Source organism: Necator americanus, chromosome V, assembly GCF_031761385.1.
Source record: "Necator americanus strain Aroian chromosome V, whole genome shotgun sequence".
NCBI classification, from domain to species: Eukaryota; Metazoa; Nematoda; class Chromadorea; order Rhabditida; family Ancylostomatidae; genus Necator; species Necator americanus.
Genome location: NC_087375.1, coordinates 27812032 through 27831322, shown reverse-complemented (window position 1 = coordinate 27831322; position 19291 = coordinate 27812032). Strand labels below are relative to the sequence as shown.

At 39.7% G+C, this 19291-nt stretch overlaps 1 protein-coding gene across 2 annotated transcripts; it reads right to left on the bottom strand.

The window, feature by feature from the left end:
• Positions 1–730: 730 nt before the first annotated feature.
• Positions 731–18014, bottom strand: RB195_015435 (uncharacterized protein; the record flags this gene model as incomplete). Of its 2 annotated transcripts, XM_064206148.1 has the most annotated exons (30): positions 731–868; positions 967–1062; positions 1208–1305; positions 1362–1509; positions 1584–1708; positions 2172–2259; positions 2324–2515; positions 2576–2667; positions 3109–3261; positions 3517–3589; positions 4042–4128; positions 4193–4270; positions 4339–4429; positions 5209–5327; positions 5386–5525; positions 5583–5691; positions 6480–6610; positions 6697–6837; positions 7989–8082; positions 8161–8314; positions 8386–8474; positions 8536–8587; positions 9094–9164; positions 9249–9317; positions 9418–9507; positions 9568–9671; positions 10397–10490; positions 10570–10699; positions 17461–17600; positions 17925–18014. In XM_064206148.1, the coding sequence occupies 30 exons, from the start codon at positions 18012–18014 to the stop codon at positions 731–733; spliced, it is 3276 nt and encodes a 1091-aa protein (XP_064062029.1). The 2 variants fall into 2 exon arrangements, with proteins under 2 accessions (XP_064062029.1, XP_064062030.1); XM_064206149.1 differs by lacking the exon at positions 17925–18014 and having other exon boundaries at positions 17461–17564.
• Between the last annotated feature and the right edge of the window lie 1277 nt (positions 18015–19291).

Sequence of the window (19291 nt, the reverse complement as noted above, 5' to 3'; positions counted from 1 at the left end):
TCGAAAAGAAAACAGAATAAAAGCAGTTCGGACTAAAAATCTCTCTAAAAGATGAAAACTGATATTGCCTAAATGACACCGGCATCAATGTTAAACTAGAAGAAGAAGCAGCGGAATAGCACAGAAGGTCAACGTTAGTGGCAGTACAATTTCAATTAAAAGTTTGCGGTGATATGAATCCACCTTACTCAATTGCCTTTTCTTTGGTTACACTGTCATTTAGTGAATAACAAATTTCAAAAATTGATGTTCTATTCAACAGAAAGCAACAACAACAATAAATAAATAAAAAGAAATCTGCTATGATGTTTTCTTCATCAAGCATTCATAGAAATGTCAAGAAAGGCATTCCTTACACATTTTAAACATTTCCTATTCTCCCACCCAACTAAGAACAAAACACACACAAGGACCTACTTCTATAACACTAAGCCCTCATAGAGCTTTTTAATAATGTACCTTACCTGGAGAGTTACTCCCTGTGGAGATCGAATTGATGTGGTGCTCAAAACTATTCGAGATGGTGTCACTTTCTCGCAAAAGATACCCATCAAGCGAAGATAACCCCTTCTAGAAACATCACATTTGGCCCTTTGAGAGCATGTATAATTGTAGCCTATCGCCTAGAATCGTGAAGAGGTACTCAACAGCAACACTTGAGCTAATAAAAATCAACAGCACTGGGAAAAGTCTACTGTTTAAAGAAAACAGAATCTGATCTGAATCCAGATCAATACTTCGATTTAGCATCTCCAGTAGCGAAATTCGATAGTGGCTCGGCGCCTATGGGCGGCAAATTCAATTTCGGCCGTGGACGACCGTACAGCGACAGCGTCTGACGGAACTGTTCCATACACTCGATCTCTTCCTCAAATAAATAACCATGAATAAGAAACAAGTGAGAAGAAGAAAAGAAACAAAATGAAGTTCAAAAAAACTTTCTACTGTATCTCATAGGTAACTCACAAGTTGTTTTTCATCTGACGTAATTTCTCTCTTCTTCCTGAACTTTTCAATCATTCCATCTCTAGATTCGTCTTTTCCATGCACAAATATAGCTACCTAAATGTATATGATGAACTCGCTGAAAAAAAAACCACCTTTGCGTTCCTCATTTCCCCAATTTTTCAATACAAACTATAACATAAGCAAGCAAACAAACATGAACGCATTTTTTTTGACACAAAATATTTGAATCACTTCTGACCTTTCTCCTTTCCGGTGCTGTTTTGCTGAATTTCCGGTCGAAATATTGCAGTAGCTCTTCTTTTGTGACATGACGCAACACTTCCACCTCAGACTCATCTGTCAAAAAATTATGTTGATAGAAAGTCTACTTACATGAAAAAAATTGCACTCACTCCTATTGAAGTCGTATTGTCTGCATTCAATTTCATTCCAAAACCTTCTTGATCTCCCTCCTAATGTCTTCGGTTTCTCGAGCAAGCGAGTTATGAGTCCCGTTTTTTGCTGTTCGAATTCCTCCTCGGACATTTTTACTATGTCTTCCTTCAAATGAAAGAGGTATAAGAGGATCTATGTTACTGGCAATAAAATCTGATTAGTCGATTCTAAGAACATACTCGAATCTTTCCGATAAACTCCTCTATTCGATCTAAAACATGATCCGGATTCTTTGGTCCCTGTACAATAAATTGCAAACCAAGAGTTCCGGCGTTCAGTCGTGACCCTGTCCAAACAATGTAACCTGAAAAACTGCTACTTCAGTTCGTTTTAAAGGAAAACCGAAAAGGAGGAAAGGTGGGTAATAGTAACAGTGGCTTTCCATAGGATTTATTGAACACAAGTCAGAAATTTCTGCTCCGTCTCATAATGTAAACCGAAACTACCTAATCTTTCGTTAGTAGGTCTGAATTACGAATATTTGCCACCACCGCTTATGAGAACTCGGAAACAAAAGAGAAAACTAGATAATGAAGTATACCCCTCAAACTTCTCATCTCAAACTTTTCAGCTTATTTTATTTTTTGAGACGACCATTGTAGTTAAGTATGTGGGAGGAATGTTGCGTAACCGAGATCCAGAACTTAGCGCAACCAAAAGAAAACTATTACTGAAGGAAAAAAAAGAAGAAAGTAGAACGTCGTAGCAACAGTCGGAAAGTCATTTTCGAAAAAAAGAAAAATCAAAGAATCCAAGAACTAATTAACCTAGCTGCTCCACAGTCCTCAACTGATTGAAAGCTGGTTCTCGTAGCAGCTGTACTAGGAGTTCAACTAGTGCATTCTCTCTAGTTGCCTGCAAAGACCATTTCTAGCGTGCATCCTCTGCTTATCTACCTATCAACGGAAGAGAAGAGTACCTGAATTCCAGCCTGATACAAGACTTCCACACAGGATACTTCGTGGGTATTTTGGAAATGCCGATACACGTATGCGTCGCCGTTTTCAAGTGCATGCTCCCTGAGTAGCATGTATTCGTTTCTAAACAAAGGCCTGCTCTTGTTGGCGTCGCGCAGCGTCTTCGTAACAGCATGACCGAGTTTGAGCGCTTCCTAGAATAATGAATATGCCTGGACTAGCTGAAGAAAACTTACTAGACGACTTTCACTAACTTCCTCAGTAGTGTTACCGTGTACAAACAGCTCGACATGAAACGCTTTCAGCATCTCCTTTCCAAATGCTTCAACATCGTGGACAGTCATGCCTGCAAGAAAATATTTTCAACACATTCGGAGAAGGAAAGAAGAAACTAAGAAAATAATCGTAACATCACTGATTATCGTAATTGAAAATATCAAGTACTTGAAAGGGAAAGTAACTCTATTAGCCGGCAATTTATGCAAAAACAAACGAAAGGCTATCCAGTCTATGAAGATTCGAGTCTATGAAGCTAATACCTTCTCCGCTCTTGGTTAAAGATAGTCGAAGGAACAAGAATCGGAGAGAACAAAACTTTGCCAAACTGAAGGAATGACCAAGCAAGAGTTAATTTTTTTTTGTAAAGCATGAAATGTGGGCAAATACTCCAAAAAGTCATTAAACACTATTTCAAGTTGTGAATCAATAATTGCAAAGACTATTTCTTGAATGCTTATCGATATGTAAACAAGAACGTCAATTTTCTGTACGAAAAATAAAAAATCACCTTTACAAACTGCAAGTAGTTGTTCCTTACTCCAAAACTTATCGCTAAGTAGTAGTTGGATGTAATGCTGTGAGAGAGTGTATGGCTGCGAATGAGCGAAATTCTCCAGCGCTCGTTTTATGGCATCAAAAAGCACCTCGAACCGCAGGGGATCTGAAAATAGAATTAGAACCATAGGTGTGCGAACTCAGACACTCAAAACAATACATCTGGATGGTATCTTCAGTAACCACGTGTAAACTTGAGAAACACTCGATAGACTGATGTTGGGAGTTCCCTTTTAAAACCGAATACGAGGCTCAGGATCGCTTAATTCAACATAAGAACCAGCCATTAGGCTTTACGCTCTGATCAAAGTTTTCACATCATCGCCTCTACAGGGTGGAGCAGCTGAAATAACTCACTAACCAGGCTTAAAGTCGGTCATTCTCTTCACCAAGTGCTCCACAAATAACGGCTGTTTCTCGTCATATCCAGTTACCTGTAAGCACAATTATTATTTGTGTTCAGAAGACTGTTCTTAAGTGAATATACTGGGTCATTCACAGATAACGGCTTTTCAAATTGCATACATTAAAATCTGAGCAGGAACATTGGGAAAAGTCATTGAAAAAAGTTCGCATGCATAAAAGAGCCCAACTACTACGTTACTCACATTATCGATGCCATAAGTGTGAAAAAAATGTGATGTACGTCATTTAAACCTGACATGAAAAAAGTATGCTATATGCATTGTTTGATGAACTGAAGATACGATGATAACGATAATTCACACCTACACTACAACCACACTTAGTTTACTGATGTTTACGAAATCTCCATTCCACTTGTTATTCTTCATAGAACTTACATTAATACATAATCATCTATAACTATGCAAGACCAGGAACCAACACGCAAGCTAACGTGAATCTTCCACATATAGGAGCTCACCTTCAGATTTGTGCCGTATGTTCCAAGTTCGAGCTGGCATTTCAAGCCTGCTAACTCGGCGTTATATGTTTCTTCTGCCAGAGCATCCTAAAACACAATCTACTAATTATTTGATAATAATAGAAAGAAAAGGTTAACAATTAAAGCTTACATTCAAGCACCACAAGAACATAGAAGACAGCATCGTTGCCAAAGGATCAGACGCTATAATCGGAGCAGTAACAGCTACCTAAAGTGATTCAGCATGACATTCCGTAGCAACACTTACAAAGTTGTCACATTCTAGTGGTCTTTTACCTTTGTGATCATCTTTGGAAGCTTATATTCGTCATCTTGTTTGAACCAAATTCGACACCAAACATCATCATAGATCACACGTGGGTGCTCACTGAAAACTATGACACTACACATTCAACTAAGTGTTAGTGATCATGTAAATCTACATAAGAGATTGTAATGTAGGTTTGTTTAAGTCTCCAATTACAGTCATCATACGACGTATTGTACTGGCCAAACCGGATACTTTCCCAGCAAAGAGAAAAACTGGCACCCTGCTCCTTTGTACCTACCGATCGATGCTACGAAGTTCGAGAGGACATGGGACCACGAAGCCTTTTTGTGGTAGTATTTAATCGATTTTTAAGATGTTATGGGTGTAGTTGTCCATGATAAGGATAATTCATAGTCGTACTCCTACTCGTAGCACTTTCTCCTTTAGCACTGACGCCATCTCAGTGTCTACTATCATTCCATTTACTGGCGGACGCAGGAAAGCAGGATGGCTTCCACCAGGGACGCAGCGCATTAGGCCGGGTCCATACGTTGCGCGGCGACAGCACAGCCTGCGCGGCTATGTTGATGGAGATTCTGCATCATCTCCAATAAATTGGGCTTTTCAACCAAGTGAAGCGACCGCAATACCCGGAATTGTCATCAGTTTTAAGATGACAAAATCAGGGACCCCCGCCCCTTTCTCCACACTTCCCTGATACGCGCCGTAAGTGTGATGCAAACATTCACAAATGATACGAGCTCCTAAGACCTAAGACTGTTGTACTCCTTACACTTCTAATCAGTGGTAATTTTGAAACACAAACGATTTTGAACAATTGTAGACAGGAAAAATACTTTTTTTAAAGTCTAAACTGATAGCGTAGAAGAAGAAACCTTTTAACAGCCTCCCTTGGTTTCTGCTCGAATTTCGTAGGGATGTACTCGTTCCGTTCTGGCATGTGCAACGCTGGATGTGATGTTCCCAAAGCTGCTTTGAAACGATCCATGGTAGCCTTAGGATTAAGTGCTTTCATTTGAGGCATTGGTTTTTACAAACAATGTCACTATTACCGCATCAACATCTGTAATGCGCATTTCCGTGCCGTACACTGGTTCCTCAATATTCCCTTCTTGACCACTAAATTGCTTTGCTACAACAGTATAAAACATGTTCTCTGGAGACAGCATATTGATTATCTCCATGATTCGATCTGAACATTGATTCGATTCAAAGAGATAGTATAATAGAATATTCAAACAAAAGGTACCAGGGTCGAATTCAGACATCAAGTAACGCCACGACAGGATATCTTCAAAAGCCACATGTCTCATTTCAGACGCAACTTTCGTGGCTAACGACATCGGATTCTCTTTATCCTGAAAAATCGCAATTACTAAGGTTTACGTATGGAGACCGACATCTAACTATCTATCTATGTAAATTGAGGGCTGGATCTGAACCATCCAGTTTCTAGACGACCTTTTACGTCAAAGAAAATCACGAAAAAATGCAGTCCCCCCTCTCACAGATGATTCATGAGCGAGTTTTAGATGACAAAGTACTCGTACGCAGTAGGCGTAAACGTGCAGGAGTCGAGATTCAGGAAAGGTATTGCATTTACGCCACGAAACAATCACTTATTCGAACTAAGAGACTAATTGAAACACCCCACAAAATGATCCCAAAGGACATCACATCCAACAAGTTTCTACATCGTTAAAAGGCATTACCCCACGAATCTGACGTGGTATGAATCTCCCGCTTGCGACTCGTGAAATGAAATGAATTGCCCATCGGGGCGTCCGCATGGTCTTTCGACGAATCGCAGGCGGCGGTGCGGCGCAAGGGTGGCGCCTTGCACTAGAGGACGTCATGGGGAACCGCATTCCGAAGCCGTCTTTTTACAGTGATGTAGGGAGAGATGAGCGAGATCCCACCGGTTTTTGCAATCTACGCCCCCGTTTAGTGTTTGGCCTTCGGAAATCCATACCGCGTCAGATTTGTGTTGTGATGCCTTTAAACTGATGGGTGATAACAAATAGAGTAACAAAAAGGAGCTAACCGAAGCACTTATTGAGGAGAAAAACTTTGAAAAATAATTTTAAAAAATCATTGAGATTCGGGGAAAACACGTACTTGGAAGGAAACGAAAGAACGCAACTACCTTGAAACGGAATTTGATTTCTCCGAGCTCTTTGAGCTCCTCTTGCACCCAAGCTTCAGCACCCGTACGTTTCAGCAAGCCAATGTAAGAAAACACCAAGGCGACGATATCTTCGGTGTGGTTAAGACCGTCTAAATCCAGAACAGATAATGGAAGAAAGAAACAGAACCAGCAATGGTAAAAAAAAACCTGTACATAGTACAAGAAACCAACCCACCTACACTGAGATCGACGTGGATATCAAATGCCGCAAATCCCTTCGCTAAAATCGTTTCACCAGCTGATAGCGAGCTCACCCATCCTAGTCGTTTCAGTTCCGAGAGGAGAGAACCTTTTCCCTCATGTCCCAGTAGATGTGCTGGAACATCCAAAATCGGAGGGTAAAAAAAGTTTCGAAGATTAGTACCATTAAGAGTTAAAGTGATTGACGTCGATGAATCCCTTTAGGATTCAGCCTCAATTTTGCATCGTTTGAGGTTTATGAACGCGCATGCGGAGCATAGAATGACTTGGCCAGTTGATTACCAAATCAGCGTTTTTATCCTCCCAGAGAAGTATGATACCAATTTGTAGAAATAGGAGGGGTGAAAGACATGTTTCACCTGTGGTGGTTACGAACCAAAGACGCTGTCGTTATTAAAATTAGATGTAAAAAATGCTGCTTTGAATAATCAATTTCCCAAACGGGAAGACATTTGCTTGGTGTCAAAACTGCATGAAGCCACTCATTTTGTAGAAAGTTATAGACGACTTTGCATCATGTGATGCTAAAACCCACTTGCAAAATCCTCAAAACACGACGTGCTTTCTCTTCGATTAAGATGATCTTTCTGTTTCTTCACTATTCTGCCATGACTTCATAGTTCGAACAAATTCTTGCTCTTTTTTTTTTTGAAGAAAGGAAAAACCCAGAACAGGAACATGCAGAGTCCTTTTAAAAAGCAAGAAAAGCTTGCTAAAATAATTTTGTGAATAATTTAGTTTGTAGAAACGACTTTCGAAGCTTTCGCCCGAAAAATATTAAAAAAAAACGAAACTAAAAACAAAAACCAAGAACAAAGATAATTTAAATAGATTAATTGTGACCGACAGTTACGATAGATAAGAATGTACGCAGGAACAAATATGCTCTAATGACAAAAACAAGTGATGGACGAGTTCGTGAAAGTTACGGTTGTTATATCTCTTTTCGGCAATGAAAGCACGACAAGTTTTGCGTGCGTGCAAACAGTGGATTTTGTATGTAAAAATTATTGATGTTTGTTCATACGTCGATGGAATGATTCACAGCTTGGACAAAGTACGCTTCTTTCCATGGCATATAATAAACGGCCACCTCATAGTTATTCAATTCAATGATTTCCCGATTCAAAACACAAATAATTTCATTCCCGTTCGTTTTGTGCTACGATGAAGAACTATCGTAAACATTAATCAATAATCATAATACGCGTCTTCCGTGAGATCCCAAAAAAGTTCCATTCAAGATAAGAATTCCAAAACACGCACAAATGTAATGAGCTGGATTTGATTTGTACTCAGCTTGCAGATCAGGAATCGGAAAACGAATCATAAGACTGCGCGTATCCTTGACGGGAACAATCTGAATAACAGATATCATATCTGAATCACTGGAAAAAAAATGAAATTAACATTTCATCTGATTAATAAACAAAATAACCTCAACACGCTTGCACAGCTGCTGCTTCTCATATGGACTATCCAACCATTCCTTAGGTTTCACATTTTTATTTTCAATGGCATCAAAACCAAGCGTTCCGAGGTACTCCTCCATTTGATCCAATGATTCTGACCCCACTATACAAAGAGACATTCTGAAAAACGTTGTTTCGACGAAAAAAAGGAAAACAAGGGAATTTATCACGTAAATAGGCGCTCCACTCACATGTTCGAGCTATACCACTCCTTGTGAAACCTGAGCAGAGCTTCACGAGGTTCCAATCCTTTCACCCGAGCGTCATCCATCAATGTTTTCTAGAATAAAGGTATTTTTTCTATTACATAAAAAAGCAGACGGATGAATAAAAACACTCGCCTTGTTACCCGTTCCAAATTTCCCGTAATCATGGCCTGGCTTGGAGAGAAACCTTATAATAAAAGAGTTTATACAACTTAGTGAAAAACGTCTACGAAATTGACTACTGTTTTAAAATGATCTTCTTATCAGAACGAAGATAAAAGGCCTGACCGAACTTCGTAGTGACGTACGTTTCTGAAAATTTCGCGTCGAAACGTTTTTTTCGGCGACGTGGGTGAGTCATTATACAACTATAGCAGATCGCCACTGGGAAATGTTGGGAAAATCTCTATCCAGGGAATGGTTTATCGTGATTTTATTTGTTAACATGAAAATCGGCAAAAAGCTTTCAAAAATAGAAAGCGGCCACATCACTAGTGGGCGATTTGATCGCGTAAGGCAATAACACCGCGCAATTCGAGAACGGCAGAGGGTGGAGAGAAGATTTTAAAATGTTCCACCTAACTGAATCTTTCAACTACATTACAACAAATACTGGCCCCATCGCAACAGATTGATTTAAAGAAGTAAATTGCTGGAAAAGTAGGTAAAAGAAAAGATGAATGGGCAATTCACCTTTCCACCTGTAACTTCCTCCAACCATCATTTTTCAAGTTATTTGAGTGCTCCGAGTCGACAGCACAAACCTAAAACGCAACTATTAGTATGATTTCAAAGTTTAAAAGGCATAATGAGACCAAAAAGAGAAAGTCAAAAATGTTTCAGTAAACCTCTCTTTCTGTCGCACTTTCAGTGAACTGAGGAGCTAGGAAGAACTGAACGAAGCGATCAAGCGCAGCCTAAAAATTTCTAGGTTTGGATGAAAACTGGAACAAAAAATAATAAATGAATGATAAAATGAATGAAATAAATGATACAACAATAATGAGGGTCTGCAACCTCGAGCTGGTCAGGCTTCACGTCAAAGTGGTAATTCGTGTGGTCGGCGGCGGTGTAGGCATTGGTGCTACCGGCATGTGCAGAAATGAACTTAAAATTTTATAAGTTTGAAAAGTTGAATGAAAAAAAAGATTGCAAACATTCACCAACCTTGCTGTATTCGTTTTCTGATGGATACTTGTCCGTGCCTAGAAAAAGCATATGTTCGCAAAAATGTGCTATGCCTGGCAGCTCCCAAGGGTCCATGAGGTGTCCTATAATGAGAAAGAACTGAAGGAGAAGATTGCAAAGTGCTGGGCTGTGACAAGACTATGCAGTTCTGTATGTTGAACAAAATAAACAATGATTTGTATGTTTGCGCTGAAACAATACAAACTTGCAGTTTCTTAGATTTTTTAAGTGTCAACTCTGAACATAATCTTCAAACTGAGGGAGAACATCGCAAAATGCTGGGCTGTGACAAGACACATCTACTGTAGCGTCATAACAAAAAACACTACGCAGTTCTGTAAGCGGCTTCGCTCCAAGGCATAAATAAATAAATAAACGAAACCTATTAGAAAATTGAGATAAGTTAGGCTTGATAGCCTATTCTGAGTATCCTCGGAGAATAGTAAATTCTTGTTTGAGGCCAGAAATTCAATGCAAAGACGCTGCTACATGTATCTTTCCATTAATGAGCAAGAGATTTTTTTTAGGAAGCTTTATTTGCATGAAATCACGTTTCCTAGGAATAACCATCTCTAGCCACTGTAAAGCAATAGAGGTTGAAAAGAACTCTTCAAACATTAAAGTTTTTTTTGGACTCCCCTTAAAAAATGATGCGAAGAAAAGATTTTTTGTGGTATTTTCTGAACTTAAGCAATACTTAATAGCTTGTTTTTGTCTTAATTACGTATCATTCTTAAATAAATATGATCATCAGAAAAAAAGGATACACTAGACGAGGCGAATCTAATGAAAGCAGCTCCACACACACCTGCATTTACGTCCAGAGCGGCGGCTGACTTGTCCGTAGTAGGATCCGATACAAGTAGAACTTTCAGGCCATTAGTTAATTCTAGGCCTCGATACTAAATGAGATTATTGATGTACCATAACGACCTTACGGAACTGTATCCACACAACTATTCCTTCTCTGTGGTCTCCTACCTCTCTTTGGTCTTCCGGGCTTTTGTAGATGTTGTTATGACGGCGAAGGACAAAATTTTGAGTGCTCATCTTCGCTTCTGCTGTTGACATGAAGCGAGCGGTTAATGGATGCCTATACGCGTTGTGGGCTCTGAAAGCGAAAACATGGATCAATATACGCTACAAACACATCCTATTTATGTTGACAAAGAAACGAAACTCTGTGTGATGTTGAAAAAAGCAGATGCCCTAAACTGTTGGATGTCTCGGTAAAACTAAGATAATACATGATATTAAGCATGATGACAGCAAGAGGAATAATTTTTCTTACCTCCCACGTTTTAGCCTAATCAGAAAGCAAAGGAAATGAACAACAAATGAAGGCCGGGAAATATATAAAAGTCTCGAATGTGAGGGTGGCAACAACACAAGCGCATTCTATATAAGCCGTTAGCGCTCCTGCGGATGGAATTATTTTCATGTGGCAAAGTTGCTAAGCAATATTAAACGCGCCTATCACATTTTCCTGGTCCAGCTCGATTTAAGACCTTCACTGAAGCTCAGGCTGGGACATAAATACCTTGTGTGAGTTAACAGCGGCTTTGTTCCGATAACATGCACGGTTGGGTGTTATTTCAAGAGTTATGAAGGATACAAATAATAGACTAAACGTTTGTATTTTGAAATCACTAAGATCTTCTGCCTGCGTCGGTTGGAGGCGAAAGAAGTGGGGAAAAGAAATGGTCCACAAAGAGCGACTTGATTTTGACGAAGAAAACTTGAAGAAAGGAAGTCCAAGCTATTATGAGCAATTCTTTGCACATTTAGACGCTAAATTTGGTTCAAAAGTTAGTTTCAGAATTATATAAGGTCATATTGGATGCAACCTGACAAAAACAACAATGCCGCTGCGTTATTTCATCAAACCGAATGGTAGGAAACAAATTGCTTTCATTGGACATTAGGAGGAACATTAGGAAGATTGGGAACAGAATGTTATGGATAGAGGAAAAAGAAGTCGCAATTCTTCGCAAACATGTTCATCATGGGAGGATGTGACCTGATTGAGGCGGGACATATGATCATTTGGACAGTTGGTGATTTCAGAATAATATATTCGCAACGATCTACGAATTAGTATATTTGCACTCATCGGGAATCATCGAATTAGAAATTTGACAATGAAAGCAACTAACTCAAAGGATTACAATCAGCGCGATTTTGATGCACGTTGACGAAGAAGCAAAAGATATCGCCTTCGCACTTGCTCGTTACGGAAAAAAGGGTCATAAAATAAGATATGCTGGGAAGGCACATAACCAAATAGCATTCATCTACGAAACAGAAGAAGCCTTTCCGTCAGAAGCGTAGCTCAAGCATTTTAAAAAATCGAGCTGTGTATGCACCTCGGATAAGAAGAAAATGAATTCCACAACGAAAACTAGTGCGTAAATAGACGAACATAAAGAGAGCAGTTTCATATCTTTTGCGCTCAACTACGGCTTTCGTAAGCGCAGATCTTATAGGCGACCTTGAGCCCATTCATAGATGAAGTAGGAGTAACATTGGAAATTTCAGAGCAAAGGTTTTGCAGGTTTCTGTTTTAGGCCTTCACTCCAGTAAGAGAGGAACTTACCACGAGGTAGAAGAGAGAGGTGAGCGAGTGATAGATCAGTCACTCTCTTTCTCAAAAAAAAAAATGAAGGCACTCAGGAAAAAAAAAAACAGTGAAGCTGAAGTATTTGGCCGGTGGAGGCGAGAAAAATAAAGGTACGCGTAACAAGAGACGTGACTACAGAAATGCGAACTAACGTGACATTAAAAAGGACATTGTTATTATCAGATATATGGGTTATTTACTGTCACTGGCAATAAAAAATAATAGGATTTTGGTAGAGAGTATAGTACACAGAACACTGCATGGAAAACAAACAAAAAGTTAGAAAATGTAATAAGCAACCTGGAAGAACGACAAACACAGGTAATAAAGCATACGCCACTAGAAACCATATTACAAATATTAAATAACACTCTATGTATAGACTGTAAAATCTATGTTAATAAGATTCTACTGCATACATAAAGTTAAAGCTAGAAGGAACAGTCTCTAAATGAACAATGTTATGTAGGAAATATCGTTCGGATGTCGGTCATTTGTACAATTTTCACGCGACTCTGGGTGGCTAGGACCAATTGTGGCTAATTGAGGAGTCATTATGGGCTCAGTTACAAACGTGACTCAATTTCACTGTCTACAACATGGGAAAAAGCGGGTTCACACCACAGAGAGTCCCGCAACTGTAACCTTAAAGGCATCATCTCACGAATCTGAGGTGATACGGATTTCAGGTGGCGTATTCGTATACGGGATAGTACATTATGGAGAGGGGTGTGATTCCATCCATTTCTTCCTAATTGCCGTAAAAAAAAACGGCCCGGAAGATGCAGCGCCGCACAAGGCTGGCGCGCTCCAATCGAACTCCATGTGGAAAATAGTGCGCAGGAACGCTCGAAGCATATTTGCAACTTTACAGCTAAGCGTGCATGACTGCGCACCAGTATTACCAATATTACCACTAACATTTGCACTTGCATTCCATTCTGCATGCGTTATTAGCCAATCAGGGTCCTCAGTTCGTTCTGATTCTAATACTCATTCCACGTGAAAATCAACTTCCTTGAGTAGATCAACAAGATCAAACTGTTTTCAAGAGATTGTCATACTATTGGGTCGGTGCATAATTACTGCGGTTTTCGCGATGTTTTCCTTTAAAAGTTGGCGAAGTCCGGCGATGAGATTCTTCAGAAAGAGAGTCATCTCGTTTCGTCCTAAGGAATCGCCGAAAATTCGGACACGTTGCTTTTTTTGTTGTCACAGAATTTATGGGATCTATTCACCGAATCCCCATTTTATGTTCGAGCTCTTTCTTCTTCATCTCCAAGATTTGTGCGATTTGAACTCTTTGTACTTACTCATTCAATTTTGCTCTTTTGTTATTTTGCCAAAATATTCCTTGTGATCGCGAAATGACTGTGCCGTATTCCAATCTTTCTCGAATAGGCAGAGGTATAATATGGCGAATGTGGATATGATTTGCGATGGCACTTGCACAATATAATAAGAAAAGATTATTTTTACTCAAAAAGTTAAAGAAAACGTCAATTTTAAAAGAGCAAAAATGTTGCGAAAAAAAGCCGCATTATGCTTCAATCGAATACGTTTAATCGTAACGATGAAGGAGGGAAGAGCATGACAGAAGCTTAGGTGAGGAAGCGAACGAGAAATCGAAACATGTCATACGCATATATTTGATTATGCACATAAATCTATACAAGAGGCAAGAAAATAATCTATGAATCGGTGCAATATGGAAACAAGTTTCAAACAAACTACAAAGCCGGAATTGAACTGTAAAAATCTGAAGGCTCCCAGATACACAGCAAATGACAAGTGCTGACGGAAGAAAAACCTCAACTACAGGGATACCTTGTTTTTCTAGCTGAGTGCCATAATTGCATTGCATGAGCATTATTACCCTTCATCATAAAAAATATTATGCTATGAGTGAAGTCTCAGTGAATAAGAAAATATCAGGAAGCCGAAAAGTCAGTATTCTTAACAAAACTCCCACATAGCAAATAATTTTAGAAAAACTCAGACTTCAGATTGTGGTGAACATTTCAGACAGTGATCCTCTCAATCATGACACGCTCAGATTCCTGTCATACGAGTTTTTGCACATAATAGAAAAGAAGGAATGCATGTTACGCTCATTCTAGAATGTCCAAAATTGTGTCGCTCCCTAAAGTACACGCCCTACACGATGATTTCAGGAATTTTATCGCTGTTGAGCCAGGTGTCTGCGTCATGTTCCCTGCTAAGTGACGCTGAAAACAGCGTGACGTATCCATTTTAAGCTAACGCAACTTTGTGAGCAGATGCCGAAGTAAATATAGGCCTTGGACGACTGATATTTCTATACTTCGTTAGAATGCTCTCTGTTTAAGCAGCATTATCATATTTTTGAGAATGCAACTGTGAAGGAAATTTATATTATATTACCATATTCTTCACTAATAAGGAGACACAATCTACCCATTTATGCAAAAACTCTGCTGCAAAGGTGATTGCAGAAGTGTGATTATTATTACCCAAACTTGTGTGGTGTGAAGTCTGATAAATTGGGAAAGACTAACGGTGAAACAAGTGTGCTTTGAACAGAATGGAATGGCGAGAGTTAGACAACAATTTCGGACAGTTTTTGCTCGCATGACGATTGTACATTGATCTCACTGGGAGATATAAAAGCGAAAGATGAGAGGTGAAGATAGCGGTTCATTTAATTACAGCAGTAAAGGAACCTAGTAGCAGAAATTCGATGTCCCCTCCGAGTCCGAATATCCACACTTATCCGAGCGAGACGACTGGAAAGTATACCAGCAACCTTAATACATTAACGTTAACGAGCATGAATGACGATACACTACATTTACGCATATTTACAAGCAGGCATAAAGGCGATACGCTCAGGTACGAAGTTCGCTTCAACCCGTAAACAAGTGGGTCCTTATCAGAACTTGAGCATAGATCGAAAATAGGGCCTGTTCTCAAGCTTTTTTTCTAGAGAAGTCGAGCATACTGCAACAAATTTCCCTACACAGTTGCATTCTCAAAAATGTGATAATGCTGCTTCTTAAACAGAGAGCCTTCTGACGAAGTATCGAAAAATCAGTTGTCAAAGGTCTATATTTACTTCGACTTCTGCTCACAAAGCTGCGTTAGCTTAAAATGGATACGTCACGCTGTTTTCAGCGTCATTTAGCAGGGAATATGACGCAGACACCTGGCTCAACATCGATAAAATCCCTAAAATCATCCTGAACTGTGTGTATTTTGGGAAGCGACGCAATTTTGGACATTCTAGAATAAGCGAAACATGCATTACTTCTTTTGTGTGAAGTGCAAAAACTCGTATGAAATGATCTCTCAAATTGTATGCAAGGAAAATCCCGATCCATAAACTGGTGAGTCAGTCGAGCGCCAATACATGCGTATAAATTCTATAATAAAAACGATGACAATTCGCATAACGAGCAGCAGATGTTCAAAAATAGAAATCATTATAGCTTAGCATTACGTGAAGCAAAGCGAACGTGTCATAATGAAATTCGAGTGATGAAGACGAAATTATATACAAAAAAAGAGATTCCAGCAAGAAAATACGACTGATGTTGGAATTTGCACTGTTGCTTGAAGGTTCCTGGCGTTCATTTGCACGAACTGAGTCATGGAAAACTTGCACCATTTCCAAATTTGCATCCTTCCGAACTAGTTCCGTTTATGACATATTGTGTACATGCAGTAGAAGAAACATTGGAACTACACTGCCAGAAACTGAGAAGAAACATAAACAATTTCCTAATCATACATTTGCTGCTAAAGTTTGCCAATTTATGCCCTACTTTTCAGCATCGCTCTCGAAAACTACTCTGATATTTAGGTTAAAAACATAGGAATAAATTCTAGCATGATATTATTTGATGCACCATCTGAAGCCCATTTGCTTTATATTTCGAAACATAAAGTCACATATTGATTGTTCATCTCATATTCAATTAGGCATATTGAAACGATGGTGTGAAGTGTAGTGAAACGGAGAGAAGGAGGAGGAGAAAGAGCATGGTCTCAGCTTTTCACTGGTCTTGGAAAATTTATTGAGCCATCGAATTCCGCACGTTCGCTAGCAATCCCTGGACTTTGTGATTAATCCTCTCAGAAACGCTGGAAGATCTCTACCATATTATCTTCTTCATTGAAAAAGTTCAAGTGCAGGGTCTGAAGTGGATGAAATCCTGGCATTTAATCGTAAGAATTGAAGTGTGAATCAGCCTATATGCCTACTCTCGTTTCAAACTCTGCAACACTTTTCTCCTATTTGGAAAATACGAACACTGTCATTCGCTTCGGTTTTGGAAATAAAATCAGGCAAACAACCGAAGACTACGACATTTTATACAGCTTTATTAAAGGCAGCATACCACGAATCTGGGGTGGTACGGATTTCCGGTGGAGTATTCGTATACGGGGTCGTAGATTATGAAGAGGGGGGTGATTCCGTCCATTTCTTCCTGATTGCCGTTAAAAAACGGCCCGGAAGATGCGGCGCCGCACAAGGCTGGCGCGCTCCAATCGAACTCTTTGTAGGAAATAGGGCGCCGGAACGCCCGAAGCCGTATCTTGCGGGCCGTTTTTAACGGCAATTAGGAAGAAATGGACGGAATCACCCTCCTCTCCAAAATCTGCTATCCCGAGTACGAATACTCCACCTGAAATCCGTACCACCTCAGATTCGTGGGGTGATGCCTTTAAGAGAAAAAGGTGTGAGCTAAGGCGATGATGTCTGAACACCATCAATTTCAGGCTTAACTGGATAATGTTCAATCGCGATGAGAACGGTAAGGTAGAACTGAATACTAACAACTAGCTGATCCTTACGTGCGAATTCAGATTTGAAATGAAACGAATTAAAAAGTAGGGACAAAGAAGGAAGTTAGGCCCATATTAGGGAAAAAAAAAACACACAGAAATTGTACTTTTTCTCAGAAATATGCATAATAAAATGAAATACGAGTTTTTGCATTTTCCTGTTCAGGATCTTCAGCGAGCTGATGAATTATGGGATGAACAGTTCCAAGCTGAAGATACCTATATAGTTCAGAGGAGAAAACGCTTTCAAACTCTTTCAACGCTTTGCAGCTCCCAATAAAAATTGCAACTACCAGGCGCAACTAACTGTTACCGATCCTGCCGAACAACGAACCTTTGAAACATGAAGAGACAAAGGAAGAGCGTGAAAAGGTGACAAATCGAAAAAAGAACACTAAGAATTACTCCCAAAAAATATGACTAACCTAAGAAGCTGAGATGATGCGGTGGAAAGCGATCTTGCAGAATGTTTAAGAACTCCTGACCACGAACGAACTGGTCGAAGTGCTACGCCGAAAACAAAATGCATCAACGAGTATAACCCAACTGAAAACAAAATTGTCGGCTAAACATCGATTTCATGAACCAATACCATAACTTAAGGAAGAAAATAGAGAAATATAGAAAGGTGAACATAGGGATAGTCATGGATATGGACAGATAGATCCCACCGAGAAAAGACTTCATTGGAGAAAAAAAACATTGGATTTTCTTCAGAGGAAACCTAACTATCCTTGGTTCACTTCAAATTCATACAGAAATAAAACGCTCAACACAGAATCGTTGTCTGCAGGAGACCACAAATCCCAAAACTTCGGGTACTAAAGGAAAAATTATGCAATTCGGATCCAAGAGTGAGGTTTGGATGTCGCTGCAACGTGCGACAGACTTTTGTTGCTTGCATTCTCGTAGCAAGAAAACCACGGGAATCATCCGGATAGAGTGGCGTCGACTCAAGGAAGTGCTGAAGAATGCCCATAACCGGAACTGAAATCGGACTAGTTCCCATGTTTTTTGTCCAGAACATTGAGGGGTTTTGTCATTCGGTGCTCTTAGATCTGAAATGTCAGGGTTGCACAAAAATTTTCCACCAGTGCCGAGTGGGTTAAGTCCGCTGGGTGGGATTAAAGTCATCACCCCAAGAATCTGGGGTGGTGCGGGTTTCAGGTGGTTTATGCCTATACGAAGTCGTAGATTATAGAGAGAAGTGTGATTCCGTTCATTTCTTCCTAATTACCGTAAAAAAATGGCCCGGAAGATACGGCTTGGAGCGTTCCGGCGCGCTATTTTCCACAAGGAGTTCGATTGGAGCGCGCCAAATTTGTGTACGCGCCGCATCTTCCGGGCCATTTTTTCGGTAGTTAGGGAGAAATGGACGGAATCACCCTCCTCTCCATAATATACGACCCCGTATAGGAACTCCCCACCTGAAATCCGCACCCATATTCGTGGAATGATGCCTTTAGCTGTGGCTGAGATGGTTTACACAGTGCAGGTTTTAGAATCGGTGCAACTTTTCCTTGCCTCCTTATGGAGTTATGAACATGGACTTCTCCTAGAGAATAATAATGGGGCGTATTCATCCTCGCATTAGAATTCTTTTCAACCGAAAAAAAAACAAAGATTGAGTCGCGTGCATTCCTGACGTGTGATTGTCAAAAAACCGAAAATAGCGGAGGGTTATGGTGCACATAACGTTCACGCAAGAGCTCGCGATCTTGCAATGTGTTCGTTTGATGACATATAATTCTCTATGTATAGGCGGGTAAAACGACGTGAAGCGCGAGTGTAGCTAGACGAGCGGTCGCGCTGGTGCAATGCGGTCTAGTTGACCGCTCGCGGGCGGGCTGCGAGCGGCCTGCTTGGCAATTTGCCAAATGACGCCACCCGGATCGACATTGGCCGCATTTTTTGGTTTTTTTTTTCATTTTTTGATTTTCTTTCTACCGTTTCCGTCTTCTGTGTTCCTTCTTTCGTATTTTTGTTATGCTTGCTGTATTTGCACATGTGATAGAAATATATACTGCGTCTGTATTGTTCTTACTTTATTGCATTTTTTTTTGCTTGTAAAGAAGGCGAAGAAACAAAAAAGAATTAAAATAGAAGCAAATACAATTTTGAACCAAATTTTAGAAGCAAAACATGAACAAAAGCAATGCAATAATTTAAGAACAATATAGATACGTTATAGATCTTTATAACAAAAGCAAATACAGCAAACATAACAAAAATACGAGAAAAGAAACATAAATCACT